Source organism: Callospermophilus lateralis, chromosome 17 (assembly GCF_048772815.1).
Source record: "Callospermophilus lateralis isolate mCalLat2 chromosome 17, mCalLat2.hap1, whole genome shotgun sequence".
Taxonomy (NCBI): Eukaryota; Metazoa; Chordata; class Mammalia; order Rodentia; family Sciuridae; genus Callospermophilus; species Callospermophilus lateralis.
The window spans coordinates 34,842,895-34,862,617 of NC_135321.1; the positions used below are offsets into that span (position 1 = coordinate 34,842,895).

The 19,723-nt window shown below is 45.5% G+C and overlaps 1 protein-coding gene across 9 annotated transcripts in view; it reads right to left on the reverse strand.

Moving 5' to 3' along the window:
* Fhod3 (formin homology 2 domain containing 3) overlaps positions 1-19,723 on the reverse strand; it is a 425,688-nt gene that overhangs the window by 221,193 nt on the left and 184,772 nt on the right. For all 9 annotated transcript variants that reach the window (XM_076837398.2, XM_076837397.2, XM_076837399.2 and 6 more), the window contains exon 5: positions 19,016-19,121. In XM_076837398.2, the coding sequence (XP_076693513.1) occupies positions 19,016-19,121 (106 nt within the window). The remainder of the gene's footprint in view (positions 1-19,015; positions 19,122-19,723) is intronic.

Here is a 19,723-nt window from a genome sequence, read left to right on the forward strand (position 1 = left end):
TCCAGCACTTAGCAATCCTCAATACGTATTCAGGAACAAATGAATTTCACGCCTATAGGGCTTTGCTGAGAGATTTCCATATCACATAATTCCTTCAGGCCAGGGACTTTTTCAGCTGTATGCCCCCTCCACAACCAACAAGTGAATCCTTGTTCACTTCCTGTTCCAGAGAATGGGCTCTTCATTTAGGTTCCAAGTCTGCCTGAAGCCAATGCAGCCTTCCTGACCCAGCAGTGGACAGATTAAGGAGACCAGGCAACAAGAAAGTATCTTGAATTCCTTCTCTACAACTAATAACACAATTCAGCCCCGTGCTTGGCCTTCAGTATGACTTTTCTGTCACTGCTTTAATTTCTCATTTTGCAAAGGCCCCATCCCTCTGGCCCTGGGAGCATGTGGGTATGCAATCTAAGCACAAAGTTCCTAGGTAGCTTCAGACAGCAATCGCGACATGGCAGAGAGAGGGGTGTTTGTGGAGAGATATACAAGGATAGGTGCACAGCATTCAAGCTCCAGCCCACATCCAAGCTCTCGAAAGGTTTGCCTGGGAAAGGGCAAGGTAAGTCCAGATCGACCCAAGAGCAGTGGCTACTCCAGAACCCCATCCTGGGCCCACTGGCTTGGGTCCAGATCCCACATATAGTCACCTGAGGTGGCACAGCACTGCAGAGGACTAATAGCTCAAGGGGGGCGCCTTATAAAGCTCTTCCCCCACAGGAGTGGTGGCAGCTGCTACCATATGAGCAGGATGTCATACTGGGGTCAGTGAAACCATTCAATATGGTAGGCACCACGTTAAGGGGGCTTTGACTCACACTGCCTATCACCTCATCTAAACTTCTGGTTTTAGCAACAGAATCTTTCTCAAGAGAAATCTTAGGTGTGAACCTAAAATATCCCAAGTCAAAGTTCAGTTGAGGTACCGTGCTATTCCTACTTCACAGGGACCCCAGATTTACAGAACAAAACAGACCCCCTGGCTCCCCACACAACAGTAGTGGAACAGTGAACGTGACAGATAACGATTCTTGAGAAGGTTTTGGTTTCAGGTCTCCCACCCAAAGTGGAGCAGGTCCAGAAGCCCTGAAGCCCCCCAGTGGAGCAGGAAGCCAGCAGCACCCTCAGCCGGGCTGGACACAGACTGACTGCAGCAGGCCTTCCCCTGGCTGTGATGCACTGAAGAGGCCTCAGCGGCGCCCCACTCCTGGGGCCCTGAAAAGCCACTGCAGATGGACCCCTTCCTTTCTACGGTTCCAGGGAGGGTGGGGCTGAAAGTAAGTGGCTGGAGAAAAAGGCAGATGGGGGCACTAGAGTTTCCCCAAACATGCAGACCAAGAGTAAAGACCGAATTATGACAATCACAGCTGTTTACGTCCTGAAACAGATGCTGCACACTTCTGTGTACTTGAAATTACAGAGCCTTGCTGATGTTCCACATTACAGTTATGGAGAAAAAAAACATTCAGGGGGAATGATTCAGGATATGGGAGAAACTTGGGATTCCATGCAGCCACATGATAGGGAGATCTGTGCAGAGGCAGCTGAGCAGGGGGACAGGCAGGTGGCACAACTACAGGGAACACGAAGCACAGTTTGAAAACCAAAGGACAAAAACTGCAGAACCATGGTTATCAAAGAGAAAAGAGGAACACTGCTTGTATAGAATACCCACAAGGACATAAGGAAGAGCAAGGGATGTTCGCGGGGAGATGGAGGCTGTTTGTACATTTCTCTGTTGGGTCCTCTTTATGTTAAGGTGGAAAGCACTTTGCCTGAGGAACATCCACAGCTCAATGTCCCACTGGGAGACTGAGCAAATCTGCAGCCCTTGGACATGAGTTTCCTGTTTAAAATCAGAAGGCCCAAGCAGGGGGCTCCTAATGAACCTTCTGACTCTAAAATCCTTTGTCCATCTGGCCAGCTATTGGATTGGACACTGAAATAGCTTAGCCACGGCCACAGAGGCAAAGCCCTTGAGAACCAGTGGAAATAAGCCAAGAAAAAGTCTCTTCCCAGCCCAAAGACTCCAGGATCTCATTCACATGGTCACTTACCCCAAGGGCCTTAAGGAGAAAACTACTCAAAGTCCCAACTCCTGAGAAGCAGCCCACCGTAAATGCAGATTCCTGTGTTCAGAAGGAGCAGCTCTGACTCAGGCTCACCCACACACAATATAACAGGATAAGAATATGAATATATCCTCTACCCAGCAATTCTACTCTTAGGTATGGCTCAAGAAACTGAGAAATGTACAAAGAAGTACAACAAGAATGTTCATGCTGCCATTGTCTGCAGTCACAAGAACTGGACACAATCTAAATGGGGACCAAGAAAACTGATAAGCAATTGCAGTACATTCATGGAACAGTTCTATCCAGTAGTGAAAATGGACAGATGAGGCCACATTGTCAGCATTCATGAATCTCACATGTGTTATTCAGCTTTCCTTCACTAACAAAATACCTGAGATAGCTAACTTAAAAAGAGGAAAGTCTTATCTTCGCTCACAGTTGTAGGGCCAAATCATTGGCCTGTTGCCTTTGGGCTTGTAGCAAGGAAGTACATCATGGTGGGGAGCACCTGGTGTAGGAAGCTACTCATTTCATGGCCACTAGGAAGCAAAGACAGAGAATTAGGGTACCGAACTTCCCTTTCAAGGCATACTCCTAGTGACGTGACTTCCTGTGCCATGGACTGAGGACCAAGCCTCTAACACGGGCCTTTGGGGAGCTTTTAAAAGCCAAGCAGTATCATTATGGCCACTAGTTCTTTCCATAAGCACTCAAAAACACTATCAAGGTGCTGCTCTTAGCAGGGGGACACTCCATGGAGTAAAACAGATGAAGCCTCTGCCCCTGTGGGGGTGGAGAGAAAAACACCAGGTAATACATAGCAAGGCAGACTGTCAAACCCTACCGAGGAGCATGAAGCAACAGAGAAAAGGGTGGGGAGAAGGTGCTACTTGTCAGAGAGCGTAACATAAGCATGACCAATCTGATTTGGCCTAAGTTTCAAGTGCATGAGGATTCATTATATCTTTTTCAAAGTCTAATGTGTTTTAAAATAATTCATACACATGATCGATAAGGGAAGTTATCAACGTATGAGAGTACTGTCATCCACGGTTACGATTCCAAGTCATGAGTTCCACACCTCTACATGCCCAAACCTCCCTCCTTGGGAGACTCATCAAGGGGCAGAGGTCCTCGAGGTCAAGAGTGGTACTCCTAGATCCTACCAACCCTCATCAAGTGTGCTACGAACCTAGTGGGGAACTTTGGAGATGTGGCGTCCAAATGTTGGAATTCTATATCACATGGCCTGTTCAAGGTTTAAGCCACCTTGTCCTTTTTACAGTTCTAAGACAAATGAAAAAATCCCCCCAAACCCTGCGTTTTTCACATTGAAAAGATAACAAAATGCAATTTCTCAACAAAAGAGATAAAGTGGCTGAAGTAGACTGCTTCCGAAACTTGATGAATCTTGATAATGAAAATGCTGGAAAAATTGGGCCATTGCCTTACTCTGTCATATTAGACAGCTAAACAAGGAGCACCAGAGAAATTCACATGTCAAACCATCAACCCAATAAGGAATCGGTACTTAAACCCATCTTTCTTTGCTGCCACATTTCCAAAACCACAGCAGCTTCCATCAATAGACTCTTCAGTTAAACACTGTGCTGCTTAGCTAAATCTAGACAAGCGCCATCCAAAGCTGGCATGAGTATCACCAACAACTGTGTCTATTTATAACACTCCAAATGAGAAAGCTGCCATCTGCCCTCCAGACACACACCCTTTTTTTTTTTTTTTTTTTTTTTTTTTAAGCAGCAAAAGATGGTGAGGTTTGCCTGGGGTCAGATTCCCTTCCTGAGAGCATGAGCTACTACCTGTGATGCATGGCATTCTGTCCAGATAATACCAATCCATCATCGGGGACTTAGATGTCAAGGATCAGGATGAACGGTGATTCAGCACAGCAAGCTGTCACAGAAGGTGTGGGAATGGGTAAGGTAATGCACATCAGCACAGTTTTCTCAAAGGGCAGAAGCTGTGCAATGAGGTCAATTTTTCAGCACTCAAAACCTTCAAGGTATATTCTTACAGCATGTCTTTTGTTTTTTAATTTTGGGGGAGAGGGGTAGTTGTAGGTGGACAGAATGGCCTTTATTTTTATGTGCCAAGGATCAAATCCAGTTCCTCACTCATGCTAAGCAAGTGCTCTACCACTGAGCTACAGCCCCAGTCTCCATGTCCTCTTTTTAATACTCTAAAAATTCTGATAAAGAAAGGTGGTGGCGTTTTAGCAGTGTTGATAATGGCTTTGTATAAAACCTGCATGACTGAGCTCACCCAGGACCCAGAGGGCCATACGGATGAACTTCCAAAGCTATTAGAGACTAACAGAAAGCCGGGAACAGACACAAAACACTGGCTCAGATCCACCCAGGTTAGGGCATTTGTTATCCTGGAGGGCAATGGAGAAGCACATTCTGAAATTCCCCTTGAATTTCTCAGCAATGTGCCCTTTGCACAGGCAGAAAGGAAGTGAACAATTGCAAGGCAGATTCGATTCCTGAGAAACACCATGTTCTGTGATCAAAAAGGCAGAGGACCTTGCTCCCAGCCAACCATTTCAAGAATGGGCTACTTCAGTTTCCCACCATGAAGTATGGCAGCCCGAATGGGAGAAGCCAAGAACACCTCTGCCGGTACATATGTGGACATGACTTTGGCTATAATCATGTACATATGAGTTCCTTCTAGATTGGTTCCAAGGCTTCTCTATCCTATTCTTGTGCTAATGGTTTGTTTTCTCTGACATCCTCTGGGGCGGGTGAGGGGGGGGGGGAAATCACTGGTTGATTACGTAACTGAAGCATCTATCACTGAAGCACCAGTCACTGAGTAATGGAGGACAAACAACAGAGGGTGTGGTCCTCCAGGAAGACTCCATCAGGGAGGAGAGCAGGGACAAATAGTTACGAATACTGTGAGATAGGAAGGTCACATGCTGGGAGTATTCTTTGGAAGAACTCCCCAGAAAAGGAGCCACAAAAGATGAAGAGACCGCCTATAGTAAGCTAAGGTGGCAGAAGGGTCAGCACCAGCAGAGATGGAGCACACTGAAGATTCTGACACCCCCACACAGCTTGGCCTCGTGTAGACCCCAACCCAGAGCCATAGTGGAGACTGTCCTACGGAGCGGTTCAGATACCTTCTCACTTCCACTACACTGCCAAGCTAGTGAGCATGCCCCATGGCTGCCCTAACATTCTGTTGTCAAATGGTGCTCCCAAATGGTACCTTGCAAGAGCTGCCACTGCATTCAGTATCTCATACCCAGAAGCCGACACAAGCAGTGGGATCGAGAAGCTCCTCTCCACCCACCACCTTTGTCAGCCACATGAGAAGCCAACAGCACAAAACCATCTCTCACTGCAGTGTCCTGCAATCAGGTTTTGTTTCCTGGTACAAAGACCAAAGTGAAGAGAAGAACCAGTTCTTTCATCAAGAGGCTCCTCAGGTTAAGGGGAAGGTTGCCCTGCTATTGTCCCTCATGACTTGGCAGCTTGGAGGACACTCAGAGGGCACAAGGAAGCCTCCCAGTTCTTTGAGAACTCCTTTCTCAGTGCAAAGTCAGAAAACCCAATTTAGACAGATGACTCAGATGAGATGTCCCTCTTCTGTGGCTTAGTATGTACAGCAGCAAAAACCTTACAATTTAACACCTGCTCCAGGCACAGCTCCATAGAGGGTCAGAGGAGCCACAGCTTGGACACTGGAAAGAGCAGTTGGTTGGCCACTGTTTGTGGAGCCACAACATCCCGACACAGGCTTCATAGAGAATGTGCTAGCCCAAGCAGATGGGTAACAGAAAGCTTTTCAGACCTAGTAAGAAGCCCTAATATTTTAATTAAGTTACAAAACCTTTAGCCATTTTTTGTTCTAAGCATCTTCCACATTAGGACTTCAACTGATGTAGACACTTTGAAATCCACACAGAATTCAGAAACAAAACCATCACATTCCACATTTCCTTTATTTTCTAGCCCAATAGCTACTAGAAACCTTTTGCTTTTGTCTACACAAGAATGAGCATTTGACTCAAGTACACTTCATGTTACAAAATTCCCATGAAACATGATACCTTAAGCTGACTATAAAAAAATGAGAAGCTGAATTATGAAAAGCAAACATCTTGAACGACTAAGCAAAGAATAACTGAGTAACTGTTTCCTGTGTCTTTGAAAGGAATGATATAGGACTGAACTACTTAAGATTTATCAACCACCTTTGGAAATATACTGCTGATGCAAGCAAAGTTGAGACGAGGGGAAAGGGACTACTTTCAGGATTCTCATCCAAAACTTAACAGTGTTTCCATGTATAACCATCCTTGCTAGATGGCTCCTGTCCCAAGGCACTCGCCAAGTTGCTTGTGGTGAGGGACTTTGGCCCGAGCCCCTCTGCCTCCACTGCAGACTTCTGCACAGGGCATGCAGAATGGGGGATGCAAACAAAGACGAGGCAAGACCACCTCTGCAGAAGGGCCCCAGTCCTGTGTCTTCACAGGCGGGATCACCCAAGAGATCTCTCTTCCTGAAATAGCCCCATATTTACACAGCAGCTGTGCTTGTTCAACACCGACAGTTTAGTCAATTTGAATTTTCTGAATCGTCTTCCCCTTTAGTTGCTCATCTCTGTGTGTCAGCATCCTTTATCTGAATGGGCATGAACATCAGCAACCACCAAGACTCACAGGAGCCTGTTTCCTTTGCATGAGGGCCTGCCCAGGTGGTATGAGATGACCATGGAAGAAGAGGCACAGTAATGAGAAGTTCAGTTTGAATGGATGCTATCAAGTTGCCCGAAAAGCCAAGGAAGAAATAAAAGTTGCTGTCCTATGAAACCTTCACCTATACCCTCCCCCAAAGCCCTCCGTCTCTTCTGAGGTAGCACAGGCATTTTGTATGAATTTTAGCAAGTGGTGCTGTATTGAGATTCTTTGTAACTATATTCGTTTTTCTAACTTTGTATTACAAATTGCCACAAACTTAGCTTAAAACATCATGCATTTATCATCTCAGTTTCCATGGGGCAGGAGGCCAGGCACAGCTTAACCAGGCATTCTGCTCAGGGTCTCACAAGGCTACAACCGAGGTGTCAGCTGGGGCTGTGGTCCCCTCCGAGGCTTGGGGTCCTCTTCCAAGCTCTTGTGGTTATTGGCAGAATCTATTTCCTTGCAGCTGTACAACTAATGGTGGCTTGCTTCTTCAAGGTCAGCAGAAGACAGTCTGATTCTTGGACCTTCTTTTAAGGTCCCATCTGCTAGGCCCATTCTATACAAGATAATCATGACTCAAAAAATTTGGAACCTTAATCACATCTGCAAATTACCTTTGCTATATAATGTAAACTGATCATGATTCCATGATACTCACAGGTCTGGCCTGCACTCAAGGGGAGAGGATTATGCATGGTGTATACCAATTTGAGGAACATTCTGAACCATCTTAGAATTCCAATGACACTATTTAAGCTCCTTTCTCTACAATATTCTAGGCTCACTCTCCTTAGTACCTCATGCTGGGCTTTCATCACGTGACTGGTCATTAGTTTGTGTTCTCTGCTTTCTTTTGTTGAACCCCCACATGACCAAGTTACGTAAAGTGATCTAATAACACGAATACGTGAATTCAATTTTGAGGCCCCAACCATAGGGGGGGAGGGGGGGAATTGACCCCAAAAAACCCTAGAATTCAGGGGAGGGTGATGATTACATAAACTTCCAAAGAGGAACTGGGGAAAGAATATAGGAAGACAAGTGGGACCAATAAGATACACACAGGGCACAAAATTTATGGACCTTACTGGGAAGGTCTGTGGATACAGAGGAAGATGGGAAGGAAGTGAGGGTGGCCCTACCTGGGGTACTCAGGAGTACCACTGGCTTTTTCGTCCAACTTGATTTGACCAAGTAGTCCAAACTCCTGATATTTCTGCAAGCCTTCTTGGATCCCAGTGCTCAGGCTCTGAAGCTGCAAACCCACTACTGTCTGCTGTGTATTTGGCCTCACTACACATATGTAAATTCCTGCATAGAAACTGCACTCTACTACCCCTTCCAGAGCCTGTAGATCAGCATGAACCAAGGGAAGTTTTTTGTTTTGAAACAGTGACCTGCCTAGGCTCTATGTTTAAATTAAGCCAATTACTTTTGAAGTGACAATGGGACCATATACTTTAACAGTTTAGGGATCCTACATCAAGTAAGTATGAGGACGGCAGAGGGCCAAATAGCTCTGCTGTCATCACTTCTGCTTCTCATATTTTACTTGGAACCACAGGATCACAGAGATGGAAAGGATCTGAGAAGTCATCCAGTAGCCCCTGACCCCAAACCAGCAGCCCTAACCCATCATCTAATCTCTGCTGAAGGATCTCCAATCCAATGCAAAGTAGTGTGATCTGTGATTGGAAAAACTAGTGGCCACACACCTGTTTGAAATCAACTCAAAACATTTGGAAAATGCCTTGTATTCTCTAAAATAACCAAATGCCATATTCAGTCTTCCTGCCCCCTCTCCCACCTCATGAGCTGTTGACAGACATCACTAATCAGCTGTGGCGCTCACTCCTGCTGATGCTGGATGTGGCTTCAGAATCCTCAACGGACCGCTCCAGAAAGGCACCACTGATCAGTTTATGTTGGCAAGGGAGGTCAACTAATTTTCCAACTCTGTTCTTGGAGCTTGCCTTCAGTCAAAACCCACTTTCTTATAACTTGTATTTATTGCTCCAAATCCACCTTTGAAAACCAACAATTTTGTCACTTCCTCCAAAACCATCCCTCCTTCCGTAGCTAACTGCATCTAAACTCATCCTCCACTTGACCACTTGCAGGCTTAAGCCCAGCTCCATGAATGGAGTTCCTTGGAAGGAAAAGAGTAGAGCAATTCCAGGATAATCAGGGGGCCCAGTGGTGGCATAAATTACTCTGTAGCTGGGAAGCTATGAAGGACTCTTCCCTATGTGAACTGGCTCTAGAAGTGAATCAAGGTCAACTCTCCCCGACTTCAGGAGATTTCAGTGTTAAGCTGGGGGTAGGTAACGAAAGCACAGGTAACAAGATAACAATGATACTGAAAACTAAAGCAAATAAAAACCCTATATATTAGTTGATATTTTTCATGTAACCCCTATCTCCCAATTACACGTCTTCTGAGCATGCCTGCATAGTTGTTGGAAGAATTTTTGTGTTTACCCACAATCATTCAGTGAACTCCAGAACAAAACCAAGACATAGCTTCATGCATGGCTCCAGGAACTCCCATCCTGCTCCTTCAACATTTTCACCCACTGTCTGTTGAATATCTATGAGGCACTAAGGAGCAGGTTGGTGCTGGGGCTGTGTTTGTACAACGCTGTTCCTGCAACAAAGGAACTCCCGCTCCATCTGTCTCCGAGGCAGGTAAATAATGCTTCTCCATATAAAACAGTTTATACAGTAAAATCCATGTGTGCGTGTATTTTATATACAGAATACGTGACCTTTAAATCTAAGATATATACCATTGGGTTCTGCTAAACTAGCAAAAGTTATCAAAAAGAAAATTCAATCATTTGGCATTTTTAGCTAACAAAACAAAAAAACTCTGCCACAGAGTTTTAGAAACAAGACCAGGTATGCTAAAGCTCCAAATGAACACATTCTGGTGCTCTCAAATTATCAATACAGATCAGCAGCTTCCTCAGACACTCTTGTTTACTTATTACCCAATTCTGCCAGTTTTTACCACATCCTAGGATGTTCCTGGCCTCAAGAACATCATAGAGCAAAGATGAAACCTGACAACAAATATGGTATAAGAAATTAACCGAGGGTCCATGGCCCTTGGTATATGTTCAAATATATTTCACTAGTGAGGTAAGTGGCAAGAGCAGACTCTGCCCAGAGGGCCAATATACTGGGTCAAGGAAGGTCTCCTGGGGAGTGTCACATCTGAGCCCTACCTTAGAGGATAAATAGCAAAGAAAATGTGTTACTGATTGGATCCAGAACATCCCCCCAAAGGCTCATGTGTTGAAGGCTTGGTCCCTAACGCAGCAATATCCAGAAATGGGGCTTTAGAGAAGTGATTAGGTCATAAGGGCTCTGACCTCAGTGGGTTAACCCTTTGGTGTCTGGACTACTAGGAGGTGGTGGAAACTGTACCCAGAATGGACATGTTAGAGGAAGAAGGTCACTAGGGGTGTGCTCTTGAGGACTGTCTCATCCTTGGTCCCCTTCCCTGGGCTTCCTGGCTTCCGTGAGCTGAGCAGCTTTCCTCTGCTACACCTTTCAGCCATGATGTTCTGCCTCATCTTAGCTCCAAAGCAGTGAAGCCAGCTAACCATGTTCTAAAATCTCCAAGACACTGAGCCAAAAAAAATTTCTTTAAGTTATGTTAAGTATTTTGGTAACGAGAAAAAAAAAAATACAACATGTGAACCAGGTAAAGAGGGGTGTTCAAGAACCTCACAGGCTGCAGGAGGAAACAGAACCCTTCCTTGGGATAGCAGGTACAGTCTACAGTAGCTCCGATAGACTGGTCTAGAGTGGCCCACAGACACCAGGTCAGGATGCAGGTGGCCCTACCCACACGGAAGGGCCAGGGCTTCACCCTGAGGATGAGAAAAACCACCAAATGATTTAAACTATTGAGAACAGATCAGCAATGCAGAAGATCAATGCATCCAAAAGGACACAAAGTGGACCAAAGTAAAACAGGACTGAAAGCCAACAGATGAGTCAGAGGCCGGTAGAAGGTTAGAAAGGAACAAATGGTGTTCTAAACTCAAAAGCCCTTCTGGGAATGAAGAGATGAAAAGACTTAGAAGGGAAGGAAGGGTAGAGAACTCTGGATTTGGTCGTTTACGACTACAGAAGGTGAGTGGTAAAGAGGAGTCCGGATGGCCCCCAGATGGCTGGCTTCAATGTGATGGATGACTGTGCTCTTTGAGATAAACCAAGTTGTCAGGGAGCTGACTAGGGTGTGACAATAATGGCTTCAGGTTTGGACACGGTGAACTGGGGATGCAGAGACCCAGGACATGGATGAGTCAACAGGGCTGGAGTCAGTATCATCTAAGCTGTGGGGCATCAGTGGCAGGAGAAGACAAGATCAGGAAGAATGTTTCCCTGCCAGGAGGCTGACCCAGTCCACCAAGAGCCCTTCAGACCAAAATGAAGGAATCTATGAACATACCCACTGTCCCCCCCCTCTCAGCAAATCCTAGCCAAGAAAATAGTTTCAATTTTGCTGAAGACATTCTGTTCTATCATAAGCCTGGATTTGTAAGTTGAAGCCCTATAAAAGACGACCACATGTGAGATAAAGTTACAGCCTAGGAATCAATGATTATGCTTCAAGGTACACCTAGCCAGCAGTTCCTCAGGAAAAGCCTACTAATCAAGCAAAGGACACAGTGCAGAGACATCTTTGGTTTGAGTAAAGTGGAAAAATTCTTGATGAACACACAGCAGAGTTCTGGTCCTGGAAAATTCCACACTGTGTATAGAAACGGCCAAATAACTCTGCTTGTCTTTCTCCCTCATCTCTGATAAAGGAAAGATGGAGATTTCTGTAAGAGACCAATTCTGGAGATATCTCTGGCCAAAATAGACAGGAATGGTTCTTTCAGCTGAAACACTCAGAGGCCCATTGTACAGGAGTGAAAAGGATTTGTGTGGGGCCCTTAAAAACTAGCCCAACTTTCCACAGAAATGTGGTTGTATTTGGAATGCACAGTGAAATTCAACCAAGTTAAAATCTCACCTTGCCATTTCTATAGGTAAAAACTAGGAAAACCTCTGGTCTGCAAGCTCATAAGATTCAGCCTATTGATGCTGCAGGTTGGAGGTAGGGTTCTCCAGGTACCTGCAGCCGTGCATTTTTTTTTTAATGAAGACTGATTCAGTGGGTTATTTCTGTCACCACTTAATGCTTGCTGCATTTAACAATATTCAGTAACTTTCTGCTTAAAAAAAATTAACACTTGAAACAAAAGTCTTCCTAAGCATAAACTCAGGTTATGCAGATGTGAGCGTCTGCTAATTATAGGAGTACTTTGGAACACAAAACCATTTTAATTAAACGTGCCTACCTCCAGTCAGAAACTGGCAGCAAATACCACTTGCTGTTAAAAACGTGGTGTAGCTTAGGGGCACGTTTGACACCTGCCTCTTGTGTTATATGCCTTTTCTGCCTCAAGAATGGGAAATGAGGGGCATCTGGTCCTGTTGAAGGTCAGGACCCAACTCTGCCCTTTCCTTCTTCCTCTGGCAGAAGCTCCCCTGACCACCTGCACCTCGTTCCTGGACAGAGTGCCGAGGGCTGGCAGAATGTTAGGGTAGACCATGAGCACTGGTAACTCAGACAACTCGGCATTCCCAGAAAAAAAAAAAAAAAAAATGGGAGAACAAGGCTTCTAAATGCCCTCCTACAAATTGACCCAAATGACCAGAGAAGCACAAGTGCAGAGGAGATCTCAGGAGACCTAAGACTAGGGGTATAATGACTGCACACCACTGACCCAAACTGGCCCATCCAGATGCACCAAGGACTGCCGCTGGTCCAGAAGGTACAATGAGGATATTATCTAGTACCTTTCCCAGAGGATGCAATGCTATAGGAAGTGACGCAGCAATATCAGGCAAGTGCCCAGCAGTAGCCCTTGATCTGGGTGGGAAAGCTGTGAACCATCCCAGTTTGAGTCCATGTTTTGGCCCTTAGATGGGTTGGAATAGAGAGGACACAAGAATAGGTGCTGGCAGTCTATTTCTCAGGAGGGTGCAGGCCTGCTGCAGGGCACACCAGGAACACAAATGAGGCCCCAGATGGGACCCTCAGAGGACCCTGGGGAAGCATTTCTATCACCACGCACCCACTCCAGCGGCACCAGAAAGGCATGTAGTGCAGGCTACGGCTTCCCTGGCCTGACCAAACTTGGCATGTGGCTGGTTCTACCTGGAAGCTGCATCCCTAGCTGAAGGCCATTGAGGGCAGACACTCCAGGACAGAAAAGCAGACACCAAAAACTGGCTCTGGCTACTCCACTAAAGGAGTAAATAAGACACAGAGACCACACCCTTCGGCTGTGAATGGCCGGGTCTCTCCATCCTCCTAGGCCCTACCTGCAGCTGTGAGGCAAGAACCAACAGAAAAGTCTTTGCCAGACACTACCAATGTAATCACGAAAAGTGGGGAGTTTTAAACCTGGGAACACAGGGCACATGCCACTGGCTCTGGGAGGGAGTACTTCTCACGTGAGCCTTTGTCTTTCCTGCGTGGTTGCTACAACCAAGGACTCCCAGCCCCAAGTCACAGTGCTCCCTGATTGAGGCAAATGACCTCAAGGAAAGGAAGGAGGTGGCTTTGGAGGAGGGGAACTCCAAACTGAGTGGATAGACCAAGTAAACAGGAGAGAAGGACCCAAAAGAGTCCTCTTGCTTCATTGTGTGGCAAGTATCAAGCCCAATTCAAAAATGAGAAATAGGAAAGAACATCACCGTGGAGGGAGAAGAGGCATGAAATTCTACACCAAAAGAAACAGACGGTACCAAAAAGGCATCAGAAGTACATGGAAACAGTAGTTTAGGATCCTGGGTAAAGATGTCAATTCTCCCCATGTCAATTGACAAATTTAGCACAATGACAACTAAAATTACTTTTTAAAAATGACAAGTTCATTGACAAAAATGTGTCATCACCAAGGAAGGACACAGATGACTAAGAATGATACCCACCCCGGCATCAGGTAAATGAGCAGAAACAAGGGGCACTGGTGGGAAGATAATTTCACTCAGCTTGTCTGAAGAGCAATTATTCAGTCTTAAATTAGGAAACATATGCAGCTCCATTCCTAGGACTTCTGCCTGAATAACTCCCAGAGAATGTTACGCTAAGAGGGCGGATTAGTCAGCGCAGGCAGCAGTAACAAATACCACGAACAGGAAGGCTTTAAGCAACGGAAATTCATTTCCTCAAGTTCTAGACGTTGGGAAACCCACCACAGAAGAATGAACAGGATTGGTTTCCTCTCCCTGGCTGGTAGAGGACAGTCTTTTCCCTGTATCTTCACATCTTCCCTCTGCCCAGGTCTGTGGATGTAGATTTATATGGGCTGCTGAGAATCAAACCCAGTGCCTCGCAAATGCTAGGGATGACACATTAGGGAGCAGTAGGGACTGTGGCACCCTGTTTCCATGTGCACCATGCACAGAGAGCAGCCTCTTCTAACTCCAACTATCTGTGGTCATGCCACAATGAGCACTATGTTGGCTTGGACTTTGAGTTCAAGAGAAGCTTGAAACCCATGTTTTTATGTCAAGTCTAACTTATGTTTGGCAAATTTGAGCTTTTTGAACATACTACATAGATCAAAAAATACCTGCAGGCCCAATTTGACCCCACAGGCAGCCAGTCTGTAGCAGCTGACATGATCCCATGCTGAGACTAGTCACCATCACACCAACTCAGCAATGAGAGGGTCATCAAGCAAGGAAGGACCATCCTTGACACTGGCCTCCATCCACCTGGTGCTGGCGATGCCACTGGGACTTGTCCAGTTGTGACATCCAGACCACAGCTGAGGCATGCAGCAGCAGTGATTAACCCCTGAAGTCCTGACCAAGAGTAGAAACCCGGCCCCTGCAAGAGGCAGAAGGGATTCCTCCAAGCCATAGAGTGGGGTATGGCACAGGTTTAGGGGGAATGAGGAGAGTCAGACTGGGCCATTTGATAGAAATCAGTAACCGAGGATCTAACCTTGGCTCAGGCAATGAGCAGCATACACTCTGGGCTCATTCCCTCACTGTGGGGTCATCTAATACCCTTTAGTTTCAACACCCACTTTACTCTGAAACGCCAAATACAGACTTTCCACTTATTTTTCTGGGACAGAGGAAATTGGCTTAATCACCACCGAATCATTCTGTGTCCATCTGTTCTCTAATATCGTCATATGGCTTTTATACTAATTTTTCTTCTAATGATATAGATACCAAACACCATCCAACCAGGCATCCTGATTGCAGTCAGAGGATGCCCTAGTAGGAAAACCTCTAAATATCTTGCCCAACAATGGAATAGTTAATTTGACTCCAGTTTCAAAACGAAAACAAGGGCAACTCTGGATTTTAAGATGTCATATCTCCTAGCTTTTACAAGTCAATACCCCTTAAAACTAATACACGAGAGCAAAGGGGGGAAAAAAAAAAAAACAGATCCAACTTTTCCTTCTAGAAGAAAAAAATGTAGAGTTGAGTTTTAAGATCTTATCTAACTTTAAAAATAATTGATAATGACTGAGGTATTTTCTGGTTAATTGGCATTTTGCTTTGAGTGAAGTGACCCTATCTAATGTCTCCGTGTGCCACTGCCCAGAGGCAGCTTTCCCAAGATACAATCAGAAAGGGCAGCTGGGTTTATTGCTTTCTCTTTCCTCCTCCAGAGTATGCCACGGATATGCAGTTTCTATACACATAAGACATGTGACAACATAAGAGGCAAGTATCCGGGGCAGAGTTGGCTCTTGGTTTCAGGCCTGTTGTGGCACATGGTCCAGAGCAGGGGCTCAGCAATGTTTGCGGAAAGTTCCCACGAATATACCACTCTAAGTCCTCCTTTACATAAGGATTACTCAGTACAAAATTCCACAGTACATTTAGATTAAATACTGACTATCCTGAAAGACTTTAGATCACTAGCTACTCCCATCCAAGAATAATAAGTCAGATAAATATTATTCCTCCGTGTTGTGCACTTAAGGCCTCTTCCCGGCAGCCTGCTCACATTTGTGGAGAGCACTTGGCGGCCCTATAACTCAAACCTATCTTTACCTCTCGGATACACGTTCAACTGAAAGCAATGATTCCTGGGCTTTCTTGAAGAAAAGAGCTAGAAGAGGACTGAGCACAAAAATAAAGAAACCAGAAATGCTCTATCAGATGGGGTCATGAGTGGTCATTCTCATACTTCAACATTCAGTAAACTGCATTTGGCACCTATGTGCACCAGAAAACTGCAGGTTGATAGACTGCTGTGAGCATCAGGATCAGAATGCACTCAGGTAGACAGCTGCACTGAAGCTCCCTGTGCCAACACCATCTTTTGTTGCTGCGTATCATAGTCCACCCATTCCGACATCTGGGACCTCATGCAGCCACTGAGCTTAGCCTGCTCCCTCATGCAGCTACTGAGCTTAGTCTGCTCCCCATGACATTCTTTCAGCATTATAAAGCTGTGAAGAGGCTCTTCTTGCTGCTGACTAGGAAGGGTTCCAACTGTGTGGCAAAGACCAATAATAGGTCAAATGCAGCCTTTCTCTCTGCCTCTTCTGTTGAGTCCAAGAAGCCAAAACTCTTTGCCCACCTCCCTTCTAACTCCAGGTGGTCATTTGATCCATTTCTAGTCTATGGGACATTGGGGAGAGTTCTAATAAAAGGGATCGACCACAGTGATAACACCAAGTCCCTCGCCCAGAATTGGACATAGATGTTTATACAGACGACCACTTTGTAGACAGGTACACTTACGCTCTTGATGAGGAACCGAGGAACAAAGAAACTTGTGGGTAGTTACCATGTTACTTCCATAGAGGTGCATCTGTTGGGATGACTTTTGGGGGGGGGGTAAAGTTAAAATGATGCATACTTTAACAAAAAGATACTGTTGGTTTGAACCCACTATTCAGAGTGAGATGATTTTAGGTATATTTCCTGTCATCTGGCTTGATTTGTGACTGTCCATCTTACAAGCAATAAAAATCAACTAGAGGAAGTCGTCCTCATTTCCATGGCTTCCCCTTTTCTAGGTATTGGACCAGCCTGCATAGAAATAAGACAATGAGAATCCAGGACAGTCAGGCCTGTCCTGACTCCACACAGGAAGACAGCTGCCTTTGGATACAACACAACAGGGCGGTTTGTGGTTAACTGGTCTACCTGTACCACTACAGTTTCTATGTAAGTGCTTAGATTATATGAAGGATAGGGATCATAGAACTCATCAATATGGCACCTCCCATGAGAATTTAAAACTAAGGACTTGTAAGTTCAGGAAAAGGCAGAAGGTGGCATAAGGAGCCAAGTCCCCAGCCTCACAGACTCTGCCATGAACACACAACTCAAAGAGTGCAGAACTAGTGTCTGAAGATATACTCTCCTTCACCCAGCATTTATCCAAGCCCAGGAAAGCAATTAACACCAACTTCAAAAATCCATGTTAAACAAGCCCTTGGTATCTCCCTTCTAGGACAATGATTTTCCAGGAATTGAGAGAAGACAAACTACTGGACTAGACAGCAAGGCCGAACCCAGCTTTCATCCAGGCTGCACTGCTCAAACTAAGCCCAAGCCTTTGAAGCCAGAATGACCCCTAAGGATTGTTCTCCTTTATTCAAATGAAACATCTTAACGGAGCGAAACGCGATAGTGAAATGACAGTCATGCTGCCTGCCCGATTCAACCACGGATAGATGGTTTTTCCTCCTCACCCAAGGAAAACGTTTTTTTTTTTTTTTTTTTTTTTTTTAAACGTGAACACAAACATGCAGTTTGTGAGGTCACAGGCACAGGCTGGCAGGGAGGAGAACCCACAACAGTCTTGAAGTGTCCCAATGCCTGGGCACAGCCACTGCTTGGCTGCACACCCCAGGGAAAGTGACTTTATTAGGCAAAATACTCCACTACTTTGAGTGTTTCCCCCACAACTATCAGATGGAGATAATATTGATCTATAGGGAATTTCTCCTCCTGTAGGTCCAAACTATTCACAGCAGCAAGTTCCCAGGGTGCAACTTAATCATTCCTGCCCCATCTACCCAGTTTGTTTTTCTTAAAGAATCGAACAATAGTCCAATGAAGGTGAAAAAAAAAAATCACTACCCTATAAAAGACCATCAACTTTTAGCACAATAGGAATCCATGCTTTGAATGCCACCCAGGTGCTGCCTTGTACATGTGATTCTGGAGGCAGCACTATGGATCCCTCTTTACAAGTGTGGGAGACCAACCTTACATATGACTGAGTCACACTCCCTGGCTGGGTGCTGAGGCGCTCAGTCGCAGAAATGTGGCAGAGTTTCCACACCCTTCTTAGGTTCGAGGGTCGGTGCCTTGTGCATGGGTGTGTCTTGCCACAGCCCCATGGGTGGATCTATGCTCACTTATTCCTTTGTAATATAACCCCTTGCCCTGTTTAGGATAGAATCTTCCATGGAAGTGCCTTGTGTGTGTCCCCTTGTCTTACTGTGCCCTTGGGTGTGGCCTACCCAGGTGTCAGTCAACCTGCTGACAGAGGACATCATGAAGATACTCAGCCCCCTGACACCTGACCCCTTGCCTCATTTGAATGGCTTCTCCTCAATAAAAGGGGTCAGCGCATGCTCTCGCTCTCTTCCTGTGGACCCTTAAGATCAGATGAGCCATCACAGGGACCCCAAAGAAAAGGGTATTTGTATCTCTTGTGTGGTTATTTTGTGCAGCCCAGTTCGCCCAGTTCAACTGGAGTGACTCGTGAGCCTTTTATTGGCGAGAAAAACCCGGCAACAATGCAAGTTCCCAGGCCTACCTCAGACCTTTCCAGCTAGAAACAGGAGGATGTGATGAGGGATGTGAGCCCTCACAAGAGCCCCAGGTAATAATTCAAGTTGGAGAAAAGATTTTCCTTCAAGAAATAAAAAGTCATCCTCTTTGGTTTGGGTGGCATTCTACTAAAATGCAGACTCTACCAAGCTCACTTACTGAGGTCATTTGTAGGTTATTCATAACCTGGAGGAGGCTCCATGGGCAAATGAGCAAAATAAACTCCATCACTAGTTACTAGGAGCTGCTACAAGCCTATGAAGATGTCATCTTTTGCCAAAAGGAATCTTTACCACCACACTCCCGAGTCCGAGTCTTTTAAAAAGCTCTCAGTGTAAGTTCCTGGGGAAGAACCCTGGCCTCCCGTGCAGTGGGGACTTACCCCTCAGGATGTAGTTCTGATAGTTCTGATCGGCCTCAGCTCCCACCTTGATCAAACACGTCAGACCTTCAGCCACGACAAATTCATGCACCAAATCCTTGTCATCCTGGCAGGAAAGAAAATTTTTTTAAACTTCAAATATAGTCCCCCACCCATCTTTCATCCAGGTTGCACTGTTCAAATTAAGTACAAGCCTTTGAAGCCAGAATGACCCCTAAGGATTGTTCTGCTCTATTCAAATGAAGCATCTTAACTCTTGCCAAGGAATTTTACAGCCTTCACATTGTCACTTGCCAAAGATCAGTTATTGCCTTCTGGGCAATCTAATAAGAACAAATGAATTCCTTCCCTATCCGAAATAGTGGTAGGACTGTTTTTCATTCTTCAAAAATTACCAGTATTTATGCCCCCCTCCCCCACAGGTCACAGGAATTGGCCACATGAAGGTTGGCTGGATTTTTACTATAGGAAACATTCTATTATAGCATAGACCATCAAGTAAAGGACTCAAAGCCACTTCTGTATTATTACATAGGCATAGGACAGTAGTTACAATGAGACTTGCAAATGCTCTCTGGGAACCCATTCCTTCAGCCTTCTGCATTGTGCTGCTAGCAGGCCAAGGAAGGAAGCTGAGCTCAGGACTAGCCACACCACCCCTCAAAGAGCCAGGGTGGTCTGGGTCAGTGGAAGGCATGGCATGGAAAG